Source organism: Falco biarmicus, chromosome 2, assembly GCF_023638135.1.
Source record: "Falco biarmicus isolate bFalBia1 chromosome 2, bFalBia1.pri, whole genome shotgun sequence".
NCBI lineage: Eukaryota > Metazoa > Chordata > Aves > Falconiformes > Falconidae > Falco > Falco biarmicus.
The window spans coordinates 114,423,403-114,442,181 of NC_079289.1; the positions used below are offsets into that span (position 1 = coordinate 114,423,403).

Consider the following 18,779-nt stretch of genomic DNA (forward strand, 5'->3'; position numbering starts at 1 on the left):
TTTGATTAATAGCACTGTCTGTGTTTCAAGAAGCAGGACACTCAGCTGCTAGCTACTAAGACAGTAGCTTTTAAGACTTTCTTAAATTCAGCCTTTTTGAGTCAATCACATTCGTTCTAAAAACCAAAAATGTGTAAAGTTGCAAATGGCTTCACTAGTCCAGTTGTAATGTCAGCAAAGGGTTCTACATTTCTAGTAAACAAATCAGTGCAGAGAGCATCACGTTACTCCTGTTGTGGAGTTGCTAAGCTTAGTCCTGCTACAGCAGAAGCAGAGTTCATACAGTTTCCAGCATGCTAGACCCCATCTGGAGATTTGAAATGCCACCAAAATACAAATATTTAATAGAAGTGTAATAGTACCTTTTAATTTAAATTCTTTCCTTACTTTACAGGAGGTTCAATGCCAGCCAATCTCCTCCTGCATCTCTGAGGCACAGAGGTTACTATCCCTCTTGCCTTGCCTGCACCGATTCTGTTAGAGAGGGTTAAAGTCCCTGACTAAGCAAAACCTACTGAACGGTCTTTTCAGCAAAGCACATAAGCACATGCTTAACATCAGGTATGCTTTATAAATCCTATCAGCTTTGCTGAGCACAAATGGATATAAATAAATGCTTATATGCTGTTCTGAAGTAGGCCTGAAATGAAGACAGCACATGGGATTCTCTCATGCTGCCTAAAGTTGTTCAGCTGCTTTGTGTGTCAACTGGCACATCCAGGTGATAAAACTCAACGTGCAATGCCATCATGACCTAGGCTGACTGGCTACTTAAGACTTCACTGGAAGTCTCTGTGATCGCTTCCCTAAGAAAAAAGCAATAATGTAATTTGCTCTAGGTTTTGGATTTTGATCCAAGTTGTGATAAAGCAGCTTTTGATCAATGTTTAATGGTGCAATTCACTGTATAAAAGCAGGATCCTCCACTTTTAGCTAAGCAAATTTCCATTAATTTATTGATGTTATTAGGTATCTGCCATTTTTGCCTCTCAGACCTTTCAAGGTTTCTACGTGATATTGAACTGCCCTGTGCAGCAGTACCTTTCTCTAACCTAAACACACCTTTCATCTTAGCATTAATATGAAACCACCAGAAGGGGTAATTTCCTGTTTCCTTTTCTATTCTGATTTTTCTGTCTACCCCCACTGATAACATGAGCGGGCAGAACCTCTGCTCTCTTCAAAATTCTAATCTGTGCTTAAATCATGCAGCAGCCCCAAACTAAGTAATGTAAATTATATCTGAAAAACCACCGTCAGCGGGGAGCAAACAGCAATGTGCTGTGGGAATGGCAGCATCTCTTGCAGACACTGTCCCTCCACTGCTCCAACCACTCTAACACAGAACATGGGTTCCAACCAAAGAGCGGTGAACAGCAAAAGAGCAAACAAAACTGTTTTACCAATGTCCCCTAGGACTGTGGAACCACTCCCGTCTACATCCATACTCACTGTCTCCCTCCAAGCAGCTGGATGGAATAAAAAATCTCCCAGAATATGACAGAGTATTAAGAAACTGTATTTTCACCAATGGCTGCTTCCTCCTTTAGCCATCAATGGGGAGAGGTAAAGGAAAAGAAATAAAAAATACCAGCAAAGGCAGAAGGAAAAGAATAAGGTGGGAAGGGGAAGGAAGGGAAGAAAATGGGTAGGTAACCTGGAATCGTTCCGAAACCTGGCATGTTGTCTCCATACACACTACCAGGAAAAGAAATACACACAAGCTGTGCCAAACAGCATGAGGCAGAACAAAGTATGCCCATGACAAGTATGCTTTCATGCTGCTGCCAAACTTCGAGTGCTTCACAAAGTGCAAGGTCAGACCCACAGGCCGTAGCAAACAAAATCAGGTGCAGTCAAGGTAATGCAGCCTAAGCTACATGTTTCCTCCCAACATAACCACAACAAACTGGGGCTGGGGTCTTCATCAAGCCAGCTTCAGAGGAGGGGATTTCTTTGGTTTCTCCCCACATAGTCTTCTGTACACACTGAAAAACAGATTCTTCCTGTTACCATGGTACTGTTTCATCACTAGTGTCTGAGCACAGTTGCAGACACAAATAAGACACCAAATCCTGGACTGGAAGGTGAAGAAGGGACAAAATTCAGCAGCCCATCACCACGCAGCCACAGACATCTCCTCTGGAGAGGCTACCTAACAGCTACCACTGCCACTTGGCAGAGATAACCTCACCTGAACTGACACAGGTCAGTCTTGGACCTGTTATTAACTAGCACATGATACACAGTCACACTGTGGATTTAGGTAAGGGTGTAACATTTCCTGGAGGGATCTATCCTCCAGCTGTCCATTGCTTGACTGACACCTCAAGGAGTGAGGGGAGCTGATGGCGCTGTTAGAACAGTCACTCACCCATTCAGTCTGGTTTACTTTGTGATGACAACTACAGCTCCAAATATAAATGTCAATTAAACTCTGACCTTAGGGAGGGCAGCAAGGGCACTTGAGAGACATGTTCTACCGTATGCCTCTACGTACCACCTACACACCATAGACCCAAACTTTTTAACATTTCCCTTCACAGGACATACAGAATCTGTACACCCAACAACCATGTGAGCATGCTGACCAGACATACATTGATGTCAGTCAATCTTAAGGTAAGTTGGGAAAAACTCATCTTGCTCTCCTGGGGCAGTCTAGGCGTGAAATGTAGCTGGCCCAAGGTGGTGTCAACAAATGTCACTGAAAGGCTCAACTCCCCCAGCTGGGATGGGTGCTTTTTTGACCTTACACCTGATTAGGGTGACTGTGAAACTGCACCCTGAACTGGACAAATATAATTAGGCAGACAGGGAAGTCTCCCAAACTGACACACTCAAGCAGATAAACATGGTGCTTCTTGACATCCTCACAGGTCAGAAAAGTAAGATGAAGGGAATGTTAAAAGATTTCAAAAAGCATAAAATTTAAGGTCTGGGTGTCTATTTCTAAAAGACTCTGTCTCAAGTGTTCACTTGGCTGCAAGTTTATTGTTTCATGACTTAAAAACAAGGGTTCTGACTTTCCACAGCCCTGCACCTTCAGTAGTCATTTACGCCTGTGGAATGTGTGAGCAGTGTGGGTGTAAACATTACTATTCTGGTTTGGTAGCATTTGCCACCCACTTTGCCTAGGTGTGAATGACTGCACAAGGTGCAAGGCAATGGTGAAGGTACTGCAGGGACTGTTTCACATAGATCTTACACCCATAGTAATACAGTGTACAGATATGTAGAGAGAGCAAGAGAGCAGAAGGAAAGATACATCAGCTATCTGTTGAAAAAGCAATCTGGCAAGAGGGCTTACCAAGCACAAGCAGCTCCACCGATTCCTCATTCTTGCCCTCCACATCATCCGGTGTGATAATAAGGCAGTAATAGAGCCCACTGTCTCCCCACATCAACTTCCCAATCTGAAGGTCTGCATCTGAAAGGCAAGAAAGAAAAGTCAGGCTTTTCCTCCAACACCTTTAGCAAGAGTGAAGTGTTGAAAGCACTGGGTCCATCTCCATGTCCCAAATCCATTTCATTTCCTTACTAAGAAGAGGGATTAACTTTATCCAGAATATTACAGTATTCAGGAAAAAACAACAGGCTGAGGACTCTGTGGCTGTAGTGGGAAGACAGGAAACGCCACAGAGGCAGCTCACTCTGCAAGTGCCGAGAGCAGGAGAAGTAACTAATGTCACACTCTGTCCTGCCTATCACCTGGGGTCCCAACAGTATTCATGCCATGCAAGAAGGGCTTAGACAGTGTCTCCTCTACAGTGCTTCAGTGACCTGCCAAAGAGGTTACAGGGAGACAAAGGAAAATATTCCCCCTTGCTGAGGCTGATCACATGCCCTCCACACCAAGGAGCCTCTGCTTCTGGCTAGGTGGTCTCCCAAGTCAAGCAGAAGCCTTGTACTTTTGAGGGGCAAGGTTTCTCACACAGCCTTCCAGACCAAATGTGTAAGGACCCTGCTCCCCCAACACCCACCGTCTCCACCCAACTTGACTTCACCCCATGGAAATCTCTTCCTTTGACACTGCCCAAGGCTGTGTGGGTTCAGGTTCATGACAGGGTAGGCTGGTGAAGTCCACAGCTTGAGCAAACACAAGCTGTAGGATAATTTTGGTATTTCAGAACCGGGAACAAATCAGTGGATTTTGCAAGGAAGAAAAACCTAGACTGCAGAGTCTGAATTCGTACCTCTCTCGCTGGCATGCTTTTGTGAAGGAAAATCTATACACAGAGCAATATGCAGAAGCCAGGAATAAAAACCTTCCACTTCATCAAAGGGAAAAAGAACACTGTGTCAGGGTCAGACACCTACATGGAGTGGGATGAAGGGAAGCACTAAAGGAAATTACTTTTGGGTCTAGGTTTGGTTGGTTGAATCCTAAATGTCTGGCATAGAAAAGGCTGCTGGAAGGGAGCTGTTGTAAGTGAGCTACCTGAACAATTACTGAACACCTCCAGTACCCCAAATTGCCAAGTGTCCATTCCAACCACCACCAAGCATCCCTGGGGTAAGAGTTACCATGGACAATGCTGACATCTCTTTCCTTGTAGAAGTCCCCTATAGTGACGGCAGATCCTTGTTTGGAGGCCACGACACGGACTGTCCTCCTGCTGTCCACGCAGTCCAGGTAGGGATCCCAGTCCAGGTTCCTCTTGCTCATTGTTTGTAAACCAGAAGTTGCCATACCCAAAGCTTCTCCCATCCGGTCCTGGCAGTAAGATTTAAACCTCCACTGTACCACAGCTGGTTGGGTGGAAGAAGTAGAGAAATGGCAGCGGAGCAGAGCAGGCTGAAACAACATGGCCACCTTCTTCTTCTCAGGCACAGTGACCTGCAATCCTTCCACCTCAGCTAAAAGACAAAAGCATAAGCATCATATGCCTTGGCACTGCTTGAAGAGGGAGCTACTGCTCCTATCATAGCATCATTCTCCCCACATACATAAAATTAAAATGTCCATCTCTTTCAGGTGCTAGGGTGCAACATTCCTCAATGTATGTAAGCATGGACGTTGGCAGCGTAAGTTTGCTTTTCTCACAGCCTGCAGCCACACAACAAAATACTGCACGATGAGGCTGAAGGCTCAAATGTAGTATTCTTATGATCCACAGAGACCCTAAGACAGCAGCATGATGATTCACAGCTTCTATGGCAGGTTCACAAAGAGGAAATGTTTTAGGGATGGCCATACTCCACTTCTACAGGTCAGCCAAGGGGCCAGATCCTTAGTTCATAATAATCCCAATGCAAAATAAGTCACCTCCCTCCCAATTTCAGTGGCATCACACCTCCTCAGCCAGCACACAGTGCCTGGCCCAGCCTGTTGTGCACTGGTGCCCAGTTAGTGCTGCTTGCTCTGCCAAATTCTAGAGATGCATGAAGGAGTGGATCCAAATCATACAGCTCCTGCCAGGGCTGGCATGCGGCACTGAGAGAAATTGCTCCATGTGAAAGGTGCAGAGAAAAATGGCCCAAACACTCAAGTTTTTCACATTCTCAGGGAGGATATGGAATTCAACACGTAATGTTTATCTACCATTTGACAGGAGAGCCACAGCCTGGAGCTGATATATTAAGGCCTCTGAAAAGATGCATGGGACTGCTGCCACAGCCTTGCGTAGCTTGGGGAGAAGCTAAGAGTCAGTGAGCAATGCCTGCAGAGAGCCCTCGGGAGACTGAGGTACTCCATCGACCCACAGGGGAATGGCCGAAACGTTCCACAGACGCCCTCATTGCTTCCTTCCTTCTTGACCTGCAGGCAGCAATGACTGAGAGCAACTACACAACACTGGAAACACATACTGACACCTTCCCAAGCAGGGATGTGCTGTCTGCGGAGGCACAGGAACAGCCCAGGAGCAAGAAGAGGGCATCTAAGAAAGGGGAAGTTTGTAACCAGTCACTCTCTCCAGCTGAGGGGCTGCAGGATCTGATGGCGCAGGTTCATATGACAAAAGGGAATCTGTTTCAATATGGAAAATGTTGATGATCGCACCTCCCTACACTCAGTTATCATACACCCCAACGCCCATAGCAGTGCCCAACGAAAAAGAGGACAAGACACAAGGAAACTTCCAAGAGAATAAAGCAGAAGAGGATGTTTACACAACATCAGGAGGGACTGATGGACTTAGGTGAAGCTTAGGGAGAAATGAAAGACTGAGGACAAAGAAAGGCTTCCTGATGTCAGGAAGCAGTAGGAAAGAAAGGGAAATGTGAAGAAAGAAGAAAAGAGTAAGGATAAAGTATCGGGGTAAGTATAGGAAGCAGAAGGGAACCAGGAAGCTTACATTCATCTGGAAGAAGCTGAAGAAGGTGTCCCAGCCTAGGTCAACACAATTTCAAAGGGCTGGAGCCAGGTTGCAGGAGATTAAGAAATGATGTAGAAAGGAAAGGAAATGGAGTCAGCAAAAATAAACCACCCACTCCAGAAACTAGAGATGAAAAGGAGATGGAAGCTGGCAAAAGAAAGTGAAATGACAGGCGATATCTTTAGGACAGGAAAAAAAAAGGTATAGACTAAAGCACTGGAGCTTAAAGCAGACAGAGAGCAATAAATGCATCAACAGTATGACAACAGCAGGCATGAAGGGACAAGGTCAAGTGGGAGACTGCTGCAGATCTGAAAAGCAAAAAAGCAAGCAGAGATCTCATGATCAAGAGTCAGAACCAAAGGGAAGTGAAAAGGCTGGACCAACACTGGAATATTCAACAAGTTATCAATGTCCAAACTGTAAATCACAATGAAGTCTATTGAATACCAGTCAAGGGATAAAAAACACCACATAGACAGAACCTAGGAGACAGCATATTTCAGAGAGGCAAGATAGTCACTGATGGTAACAAAGAGTTACTGATCTAGGCAGGACTTCACTCTGAGGACTACCTTGTGCTTGCATTGCACAGTGGTGCTACAGCATTTGCACAGGAATGCTGCATTATGTATACAATGAATGCATTATGCATATTGTGCTTGCACCATGTGGAAGTTGCACAGGAGATGCCACTAGTTTTGCCAGAAGTGCCTGGACCCAAACCCAAACACTGAAGTGTGGATGTTCTCCAGAGTACCACAAAACATAGCTGAGGTCCCAACAAGATGCTCCCACAGAAGAAACAGGGGTATGAGGCAGCTCCTCCACTTTCCTGAGGTGTAAGCAGAGAGAGAACTCAAGAAGTGGCAGCTGGGACATTTCTGCCAAGGACTCGAGGGGCAGAAATGTGGCAGCCATGCAGCACTAAGAGAATGTCACCACTTGCTTCTCAAGGTGAACCAAGTGGTGATGTTGCCTTATGCTCTCCTCTCCAGAGACCTGCGCTTCCCTGGTTGCATCTGAATGCAAGAGACATGATGAACACCTTGAAAAACAAACAGGTGCAGGTCAGACCTGTATCTGGCAACTCTGTGCTTGACCCCACGCAGAGTCTGTGGCCATAGCCAGCATGTGACATGAGCTGATCAAGTGACTCATCACGTTACTTCAGCTTCAAGGATAAAACAGTGACACAGTGAATATTTAAATCTTTCCCTTGTGAACGAAGTACACTGCTTAGTAAACACAGTGCTTTCAGCTAACCATGCACCGTAGCCCTCCTTCCCTGTTAATGAGATTAATGAGTTTGGCAGGCCAGGACTGCTTTAATAAATGATTAGCTGAGCTTTAGCAAATTCCCATCTGACTAACTTTCCCCACCACACCACCATGTGAATGTCTGTATCAAGAAAAGAAAAGAAAAGCAGCTTTGGGAAAAACACAGGAATTCTTCTTCCCAAAAGCATTTGGGAGATGTGCAATACATTATCCAGCATCTTCTATATCCTATCCCAAGTTCTTCATTAACTTTTGAAGTATTATTTTCAGATTCTTTCCAAAAATAGCACTTAAGAGCAACACAGTACCTCAGATTGAGAGACTGGAGCAGTGGAAACTCTAGATCTATTTAAGTCAAATTATATATAATTATATAGGGCTGAACTGGGAAATTATACACCTGTTATTTCCTCTGCCAAAAAAAAATTATCGGAATCAATTCACATTGTACGTCACCACTGTAACAGCATCCATCGAAAAGGCCAAGAGGATGTTTAACTGGCTGAAGGCAAGATGATGGCCTTACACCTATGAGCTACGCCCATGCATGTGAGTTACAGAGTTCACATATGGAAGCTTAGGACTTCCTGAACCTCAAGAAGAAACTGCTGACCTCAAAAATCTTCAAGAGACTAGCCAAGATAAGAAAAGTCTCAGATATGTCACAGGACGGAACTCTGGGCTGTTTATATAGCAGAGCAAAAAAGAGTGAAAGATATTAAAAACGATGACAAGCTTAGTAACAGCAACGTGGTAGTTCTTTGTCTAGTTTAATACGAGTAGGACTAAAAAGAAACTGAATTGTGCTCTGCTATGTTTTGACTAATGCAGACAGAGCAAGATTAGCCCTTATTTCAAAATCATCATGTAAATGCTCCAGAGCAGCAACCTGTTCATTGTGAATTTCACAATGTTTGAACTTTCACAAGAAGAAATGTAGCTCGTGGGAGTCTCATGACTACATGACAATTTTGCTTTCCTTCTTTCTTGATCTCCTAAATCCCCAGAAAAAGGTCTGCAAATACTAATCAAGTGCATCTTAAAGCACACAGATATCCTTACTCTCAGAAAATAAAAAGAATCCATGGTTATGTGTCTGTGCATGTGTAAATATATACTCTCAGAGAAAGAGCTTAAAAATAATCACACTTCAGAAATAGAATTGTATGGGCTTTGTTTGTTTCTCACTGGCAATGTGTATGTCTCTTTTCTCCGACTCTTTTCCTAAATTATCCTCAGATTACGCATTCAAACTATGCAATCAACATTACACACAAGCTATCACTAATACATTTTAGTGGTGATTAAAGAAAATTCCAGGAAGTGATTACAGAGGGGATATTTGTAAACGCACATTTAAGCCTTGTAAATCTGATCTTCCCAAGTGCCTTCCATGAGTAAAAGAGAGAAGGCAACTGAGAGGCGATAATTTAAGCTCTTGCTTTTCAGTTGCCTTCTGGGGGACCCTAGGCCTCCCTGAGGCTACATGAATCCCAAAAAGATTTAGCTTCACAACACAGCCTCAAATTAGCCTTTATGAATAGAACCGTAGACTGGTTTGGGTTGGAAGGGAACTTAAAGATCATCTAGTTAGAATAAAGGTGATCTGAAGCACTAATCCCTGTACAAGATGGCAAAGCCAAACACTGTAGTTCAGTGTAACAGGTCTCATAGACACTGCATCCTTCTAGCATTAGGCAAGATCTGAGTCCAAGAAAAGGCAGCACACATTACTCTTCAGGTCAGCATGGGTCTCCCTATCTGTGCACACATCACATCTCTTTCCTTGCAATTATCTGGCTCACACTCCCCCTTGCCTGAGGCCGGACAGCAGATGCTATGAAATTACAAAAATTACATCCCCCCAGTTTGATGCATCTTTATGGACAGGAGTGGCAGTTGTGCACAGAGAACAGGAACTCCTTGGACCCTGAACCAGGCACTTCAGGAAAACTACTCCTAGACTATACCTAAGGGCTTTGGCAGAAAAGCGTACATTTATTGGTAAGAGACAGTGCTCCTACGGTAGTTCATGTCACTTCCCAAACAAAATAAACTGTTGGGCAAAAGGATGCTAATATCTCTTTTTTTTGTGCCTTGGCTACTACACATCAAGTAAAAGTATTCTTTCCCCTGCTGCTGAATATAGGCAAACCATCTGGACTTTCAAAGGTGGATCAAGCCTGAATCAGGAAGTGCAAGATCGGGGCTTCAAGACTGAAACGTTAGAGATGTTAAACAGATGTCTGAACAGGTGAATGGAGAGCCAGTGGGATCACTGAGATTGTGTTGTACAGACTTCTGTCTACTCATGCTGGACTAAATCCAATCCATGCAATTTATCAGCAAAAGCCATCACCATCAGATTTTGTTGAGTGGTTTATGGGAAATTAATTGGATGTCTTGGTCTGGTTCCTATCAGACCTGTGTTCTTAGCTCCGTGGCCACCAATTGTCAATTTTTTAGCCAGCAAGAAAGCAATGCCTAAATAGGTCAGCTGCAGCTGAGGTGAAAGCATGGTACTGCTTTTTACAGCTCTATAGCAAAACCGAGAATTTCAGCTCCCTAACTGCTTAACCTGGAAAGGGACAAAACCAAAGCAGTCAGAAAAAAGCATGGCCTTGCACACCCTGCACCCACAGCACAGAACCTCAATACAGAAACACTCCATGCAGGGTAGAGCCCAGACTCTGCAAGGTGACTGCAGCAGACACTGGACTATTCCTTGCCCTTCCCCATTCTCCATGATGCTGTCCCCCAGGTGCCCCAGGCTCCTGACTTCTCTAGGGAAGTGCACAGCCCCAAAATGGCAGGGACTGTGTAAAGGCTTTCGCAAGAGCTCAGGATATTTCATGGACTTTTCTAGGTATCAGCCTCTCTTCACCAGCTTCCCTGCGCTCATTACACTCTCTTACAACCTGCCCCTTCCACACCGTCACAGAAGTCACCCTGGATATTTTCAGGTGAATTATGTCAGCTTTGGCCATCAGATCAAATCCACCCTGTCTTATTACTGTCTGAAAGTTGTTACAATTGTCAGATGGCTCCTGGTTTACAGTCTTGGTTCAGCATCCCTGAATTCACTCCCAGCACTATCGCTCAGCAACTGGTCACCACCAGAAGCCTGAGAATGAAGGAAAAGAAATGGGAAGAATCTCTCCAAGACTTACAACACCAAGCCGTAACACCTGTCCTTAGGACAGCAACGAGATTCCCACTGGTGCCACTCCCACTCAAGGTGATGTCACAGGAATAAAAAGTAAGATAAATGCAAGATTTCTTCCAAGTTACACTATACTTATGCTGTGTGCAGCCAGACAAGGGAAATCAGGTGAATACTTCAATTCAAGGCAGGTAAAATAATCCATCCGTTTCCCTGCCTTCCCAAGAACTCCACTCAGTTGGCTGGGAAATAGCAAAGCACAGCTGTGCTCCAGCATGCCCCCTCTGCCTGCTCTCCTAAACTGTGGTTGGGAAAGCAGAGGTAGTAAATCTACCTGCCTTTGTACTACACCATTGCACTGCAGTGGCTCTTCTGCTTAGGGAGAGTAAACAGGTAGTGAGTGCTAAATTATTGGTGAAAAATTACTTAATAGGGAAAGCAGATCACATGTAAATGTGGACAGTCTTCTAACTGTAATCTTTCCAAGCTTAGCCTGAGTTGTGAAGCAGGAAAGAATTTGCTCTGCTTGTTCTGAAGATAACACTGGAGTTCAGTCTCCAGTGTAACACTTCTCTCCAGTTTTAAATGCATTAGGAATTACAGCGTTAGTAAGAATAATGGTAAACACGAGGGGAGGATTCATTCCAGAATCAAGCTGCACTTGGTAGTTTACAAGAACCAGCTTTACACAGGGGCTTAAGGATACTTGGCAAATTGTAACTTCTTTTTCTAGAATGAGAAGAACACAGTCCTACACATATCCTAACCTGTGCCACTTCCTAGGAAGGAATAAAGGATGACCTGCTCTTCATCCTTTTGCTGTTGTTACTAAAATACGAGCTTTAGGCACGTGGGAGAGCAGGGCAGGAGGAAGAGAAGCCAAACAAATCCACTGTACCTCACACAGGATTTTTTGAAATTGCAGTAAGTAGTCAAAATGCACAAAACCAAACAAAAGATAAAGGCAAAAGTCAAAAATTAAAGACAAACAAAGGACAGAGAGGAATTATTGCTGGGAGGAAAGGAACTATGAGTGCAAATCAGAAATTTCTCAGCTCACCTCAGGGGGGGAGGAGGGGACAGAAGAGGGAGAGAGCGCCTCTCTCTCTCTCGCTCCCTTTTGTCCCTGTCTTGCACTCTGCCTCTTACCCTGGCCCCTCCAACTCCCAACCCCCACTTCTCTTTCCCAAAGTGGAGTGTACCACTCTGAATGGATTAGGGCTCCTTACCTTGATGCAGACCTTTCATTCCTTTGCACAGCCACTGGGGAGAGGAAAATCTTGAATCCATGTTTGCTAGCCTCTCTCCCTTTTCTGCGCACACACATACACGCTCACACTCACCCCCTCACACACACATCTTTGATTATTTGCTTTCTCTCAGCCACATAATGGGACAGCACCGCCTGCTCTATCACTGGGTGGCAGCTGCCAGGAGGCTGGAGGGGAACAAGTGGACATCTCTCGGTGCCTCCATCTCTCGGCACACGGCTATGGCTAACCTGTTGCCTGCCGCAAGCCTTTGCCTGCCAGCAGTCGACAGCACCAGCAGCAAGCAGTCCTGCCTCAAAAGCCCAGGACTAGAGGAGACTGGAAGGTCTTCCTACCGCAGCGGTACCTCTCTCTCTGCACAGACCTTGCATGCTCCAAACAGCTGCCAATAATCATGAACTACCTTTAATGGAGGGAGAAAGGTGTCAACAGCCCAGCTTTCTAGCTTGATGGAAAAGTCCTGATCTAGCCAGATAACGAAGCTCTTTAAAAAGAGAGAGGAATGTTATGTCATGTTTATCTACACCCTGTACTCCTTCACCACTCCCTGGATGCTATTTATCAGCACACTCCTATGGCTAGCAAGAAAGCAGCGGTAGCTGTGGGTGTGCTGGCACTCCAGACCAACTCAGTGAAGCGGGATATGTTCGGAAGCAGCCAAATGGCAGGGAGGAAGGCAAGGAGGGAGGATGAGTTGGAAGCTGCCGAAGCCCCAGATGAGGCCATGAAACCCTGGAAGGGAGCAGTAGGCAGGCACCGGTGTTGAAGATGACTCAGAGTGAAAAAGCAAGGAAAGGGGTGGGTGGGTGGTGGGAGAGAGGTGTTATGACTAAAAGCCGAAATTTACTGCCTGTGAATCCTAAATCTGAATAGGAAGACAGAAGAGGCTGAGGTCTTTTTTGTGGGACACATTGGTGGTGGTGGGAAATATATGCCACTTAATCCAGGAGTGCCTGTTTCTTCTTTCAGCCTGCAACCAGCCTGCCTGGTGAAGTGAGCCTGCTGCAGCTTCTCCTAAAGCCTCCTGCTCCTGCCTGTGCCTGGCTGCTGCACCGGCTCAGAGGCGGCAGATCCTGCCGCTGCCCGGGCAGAGCCCCCTCTTTCCCCCGACTCCCGGCTGCCCTGCCGCTCTCATCCTGCTGTAATCCCTACCCTCGCCGTCCAGCTCTGACCCAGACCCTTGCAGCTTGTTCCCCTGCCCTCTCTCCCCGGCAGAGCCCTCTCCGCTCCACCCACCCACCCCCCCCCAGTTCCCCTCCCCCTTGCTTAGGGAGGGCTTGCCCGACCTCTTCGGGAGCCGGCTGGGCAAGGGGCGGCTGGCGAGCTGTGCCGGGGGAGGCAGCCCCGTCCGGCGCTTACAAAGGCCTGGGCACTGCCGCACCATCACCGGGAAGGCCGGATCCTGCCCCCTGGAAGCCGGGGCAGGGGCAAAGGCAGAGCAGCCCCCTCCTCTCACACCTCTCTCTTAGACGGCGTGTGCGGCCAGAACACCGGCAAAGAAGTTCCTGCAATTGTTCCCGACCCGGCGTGGGCGGGCGGGGGGAGAGGAGGGTTGCCGCCATCCCCCCCTGCACCGCGGCCAAGGACACTCCGGCCCCCCCGCGCTCCTGCTGCCTCCCCGGGCCGGCTCCCACCGTCTCCGCCACAAACGCGCTCCCTTCCCCCCCCCCGCCGCCGCCCCCGCCCCAAGCGCACTCCGCGGACCGAAGCGCCGGGGGCCCCTCGGGGCCGCCCCCGGGCCGGCAGGAGGCACCGGCTGCCTCCCCCCGTTCCCAGCGGGACCGGCCCCTCTCCGCGAAGTCTCCCCAAACTGCGCCGCGGTACGCCCCCGTAAAGACCCCCACCCGCCGCTGGCTCCCTCCGCAGCTTCCCGGGGCATTTCCCCAAACCTCCCGTTTCCATCCTCAAGAAGGCGGCAGAGCCCGCCGGGCAGGGCACGGCAGGGACAGACACGTCGGGGCCGCCCGCGGCCCTACCTGCGAGCCACAGCAGGACGATCCAGCCCAGGACGTGCCCATCCATCTTCCCGCTGGCCCCGGCGGCGCGGGCGGGCGGGCGGCAGGCGCGGGGCGGGGGCACCGCAGGGCGGGCGCGACCATGCCGCGGGGCGGCGGGAGAGGCCGGGGGGCGGTGGGAGAGGCCGGGGGGCGGCCCCGCCCGGCGCGCCCGCAGCCCCGCTCCGGCAGCCGCCTCCCCGTAGAGCCGGCCGGGCTGGCGGCGGCGGCCCGAGCCGTGCGCTCCGCTCCTCCCCTGCCGCCGGCTGCCGGCTCCCGCGGCGGCTGGGGAGGGGGGGGCGCCTCGCCAGGCCGCCCCCGCGGCTGTCCGGGCGCGGCGGCAGGCGGGGACAGCGCGGCGGCGGGGCGCGGGCGGGGGCCGGCCGGCGGTGGGAGGCGAGCGGAGGACGGCGGCGCGGGGACACCGGCACGCACGCACGCCGCTTCCCGAAGCCGCTTCCCTCCCTCGGCAAAGGCGCGTTTCGGTTGCCAGGTGCCGCCGGGGGTCACCGGGGCTCTTGTCCTAGCAGCGGGCACCAGGGCACGTTCCCCTGCAACTAGTTCAGCCGCCGGGCCCGGAGCGGACACACAGACCCTGCGGGGCCGCGGCCCCGCGGCCCCGTCCCGGCTGACAACTTTGCTCAAGCGCTGAACATGTCCACTCCCATCATCAATCCTCCCCAAATTAACCTTGGGAAACCAATGTAGACAGTTCCAATTCTGAATTTCCCCGGGGTTTCCACTTCCAGCATTGGGCACTGCGACTAATTACTGTAGTTTTAGATGAAGAGGGGATATAATTTTAGATGAGGAGGAGGCGTTCTGGCTGTTAGCAATGGACAGCTGAGTTGTGGGGTGTTAAAGTTTTCATGCCAAGATGATATTGGAAGGGGATAGAAGTTTTTTGGGAGGAAGAGGACAGGCAACTAGAAATCCAGCTAAAGAAAATAACTTTTTTTAAAAGATGGATCTTGCTCTGAAATTAAACAGCCCTGGCCACCGTGGACCCATGTGTATACATATGTACTGTACCAAAAAGTTCTAAACTTTGTGCACAAGTGAAATAAGTCAGTGGAATCATTCATAGGCCTAGAGCTGGCTAAACAGTGGCATGGTTTCTGGGGTAGCTCAGCACCAAAGAGAATCACCTTTCCAGCATGGCACTCACCCTTCACAGCATCCAGCACAGCTTCCTTTGCATGCTGCTCATCTTCAGGCACTTTTCTTTCAGGGGCTTTGCTGGTGTTCATAAGTGAAGTCTGGATTTTGCAGACATCAGTGATTCACATGAGAGATGGGAGTAGTCTTCAACTTCTTTTCATCTGGAATTTCCCAAAGAATATAGATCATTTCGATTTTCTAATGCAAAGTTGGGCCCAGAAGGGAGTTGTGCTAGGTATGTCCTGCTACTAATGGCAGGTGCACCAGGATGAATGCCTGCACTAAAACTGTACCAGCCATTTGCATTCCAGCAGGTGTTTTCCAATTGCCTGTAGATTCCTCATAGTTTTGCCTTTCAGACTGGACTTCTCTACGGGCAAGATAAGCTTTTTTCACAAGCGTGAATAAAACCAGATCGATAATACCTGAGTGAAAAAGCTAAACAGGATGTTTGCTATAAAAGATGCGTGGAAACATTTTAGTTGTTTTTCAACAGTCATAGTCCCTCTTAATAAAGTGGAATTAGAGAGACAATCCCTAGGCAGCCAGTCTGGTTTTAAGTGTTTTATTCAGAGCTATTCAGTGTTATTTAAAAATACTTTTCACAAAGAAGTTTATTTTTATTCAACATTGCTTTAAAAAGAAAATACACACCCACCCCAATCAGTGTCCTGATGTTCCTCTGACCTGATACACTATGAATTTAACTGTTTCGCTGTACTAGCTAAAAGCCACTATTAAGATCTAAGATGCTGTTATGCTAAATATCGTACATACACAACAGCACACGGTGCTGTTCTCCTTCAGCACACAGTGATCTGACACCCCACTGCTTTTGTGCATATTTGCAGCTGGAACGCAAAGCAGAAACTCTCCTTAGGGCCACAACTTCAGGCTCCAGAAATACATGTAGTTCCAGAAGACTCAGATGGAGTTACAATACTTCACATCTGCTGAGGGCCTGCCTCACCACTGTTACCTTTCCATAGGTTATAATTCCTGAAGATTTGTATGGGCTGAGTTAAGACTCCTAAAAGGTAAACACGAAGCTATTTTTCGTCTCCCTCCCTTAACCATTTTTCCTGCTAACCCTCAACATTTCAAGTGAAATCCTGGTGCCTTGCCTCTATAACTTAATTGGCCAGGAGTCTGATCCAGAGTTCCTGAGACAATGTTGATATTATCTCATATGTTTAACATTGGGAGCAGTACAATCCGTTATGCGTCACTATTGTTAGCTACTCCTAGCTTTTTGCTTTTTTTTTTAATCTACTCCAGGTTTTGCAAATAAATTTGGCATACATGGTTTTGCTAAACTTTTGACTCACAACAAAGGAAGGAAAGATTTTCAATACAAGGAAGCACCATTGTTTTGCATGTAACGTTGGATTTATAGCTGCTTTGAAATTTTCATATACTCAGACTCACTGTACGGTTCCTTCCCACTTAACGTGAGCTATCATTTGTATATATGCACATATGATGGATGTCTGAGCCCTGAATAGATGTTCCACAACTCTGTAGACCTTTGATCTGAGTATTGCAACATCAGAGCTGGCTTAATAGTTAATGTTGGGATGTTGTCTTTCCTTTTAGCCAGTTTTTCAAAACAGAAAGCTGCATGACTGCAGTTAGCCCAATCTCACCTTCAAAGCTGGGTAAATTCCTATGCAATTAGCTAGATCGCTTCAAGCCACAGCCCAGCAGGGATTCTCTGTCCCCTGGGAAACAGCATACTGGTAGCCTTCGACCTTCATCTCCCTCGGTCACTTGACAACCTTGATATGGGATGACCAAATTCCTCATGCCCCTTCTGCATAATTTAGCCCCGGAAGGAATCGGAAGAATACCACGCTACAACACTGTTTGATATAAGTGATACCGTGATTCCATCTGGAGCAGTTCTCCTCCAAGCGATGGGATCATGAACAAATTGGGGTGAACAATACAGAAACAAACAAACTTACTTTTCACTCATGCTGTAGCAGCTGCTGGCTCTTTTCTTGCCAACTGCTTTATTCCTCCCTCCCTCCTTTCATCTGCCAGTACCAGTCTTTTGTGGTCATTTCCTTTGTTGATAAGCAGAGTCAGCTTGTTAAGTTACCAGCAACGGCAATGATTTACACCAGCACCTCCCTCAGAATGACCCATCTCAGCAACATCCCTGAAAACTGGCTATGCTGCATGAAAATACTTCTCTTCATGTGTACTTTTGCACATCCATTAAGCCCCTTGGATTTCCCTTGTAGAAATTTCCATAGAAACAGTGATTTCAACAGCTTTCTGGGATGTCATACTAGATTCAGCCATTAGACACTGTTCTCTTGATTTAGTATTGAGACCAGCATGTTACAGAAGCTATTAGATGACATATCATAAAATCGTAGTGTTTAGTGAGCCTCTTCAGAATAGCTACTAACTAAAACTTTTCCTCGTTTGCTTTGTTACACTGGAATCTCTTATTAATCGCTGATAGCTTCACAGCAAGACACTGCTGAAATATATGCACTCTGTATATGTTGTTTTTTTCTGAGCTGCCTGGGCTACATCTGACAGCACAATAATACAGAGCTTTTATTTCCCATTAACGTCAAGAGTGAGTGATATGGATATATAAACTGCTTTTGTTCTTAACCGTGATGTTTGTACCAACAAATGTTCAGAATATTTAATGGAGAAATTTTACTTTCTCATTCCAATGAACCTTGAGTTCTGTAATATGAATTCAGCATCCCAAAACCCCCAAGAGAACAGCATTTTTCTATAGTACTCACTCCTCTGTATAAATTTCCTGTGCTGCTCCTGATTCTGTTTCAGACATCAAAAATCATAGTGTACCCTTGCTACACTTTCAGAGGGAAACAAATTTTCATCTAAGTAAAAATGCGTATCAGCAATAAGTCTGTGAAGTTACTATATAGGCACTCAGTTGTAAATGAATCATCCCAGCTCACAATCTTTTGTGTGTCATTGTGCAAAAATACACTGAATAGGAATAAGACAAACTCTGATTGCATATCTACAGATAACGAGCTGATAAACCCTCTATGGTTTTGGCTGCAGAGAAACTGTGGGCAGCACAAATACCTTCAGGGAGCTGGAGTTCACAAACTGGACTTTTGTGATTGTCTAATACAAGTTTCTTAATAAAAGGCCATATCACTTCACCACACTTCATCCTGTTTTAAACTACAGCATATTTGTTAGAAAAAGAATCACAAAACACTTCGGGTCGGAAGGGACCTCACACTGCCCCTAATTTCATCTAACTTCACTTTCTAGTACTGCCAAGCTAGATGGAAGGGCTGCCTTAAGGCATTTCTGAACAGAGGTAACAGACAGACGATGATCACAGCACCCTTAACATTCTCTCTGGAAGTTCAACAGACTGTTATTTTGCTATATTCTTGAGCTAACACCAGATCTGGAGAGAGCATCCCAGGCACAGTTGCTAAAAGCATGAAAGCAGAAGTACTACAGCATCATCACTCCTGCTTAATATTTTTGTTTATCCTTCCAGGGATCATGCTGTTAGTCCTTTTGATATTGCATCACATGGGGAGCTCCTCTTGGTGGAGATCCCACCACA

At 46.9% G+C, this 18,779-nt stretch overlaps 1 protein-coding gene across 4 annotated transcripts in view; it reads right to left on the reverse strand.

The window, feature by feature from the left end:
- Positions 1-14,312, reverse strand: part of ILDR2 (immunoglobulin like domain containing receptor 2) — a 36,486-nt gene extending 22,174 nt beyond the window's left edge. The window contains exons 1-3 of one of the 4 annotated variants that reach the window (XM_056328234.1): positions 14,012-14,312; positions 4,528-4,860; positions 3,311-3,430 (exon numbers count right to left, since the gene is read on the reverse strand). In XM_056328234.1, the coding sequence (XP_056184209.1) occupies positions 3,311-3,430; positions 4,528-4,860; positions 14,012-14,057 (499 nt within the window). In that variant the 5' untranslated portion in view covers positions 14,058-14,312. The remainder of the gene's footprint in view (positions 1-3,310; positions 3,431-4,527; positions 4,861-14,011) is intronic. The other 3 variants (XM_056328235.1, XM_056328233.1, XM_056328231.1) reach the window with 3 other exon arrangements.
- Positions 14,313-18,779: the final 4,467 nt, after the last annotated feature.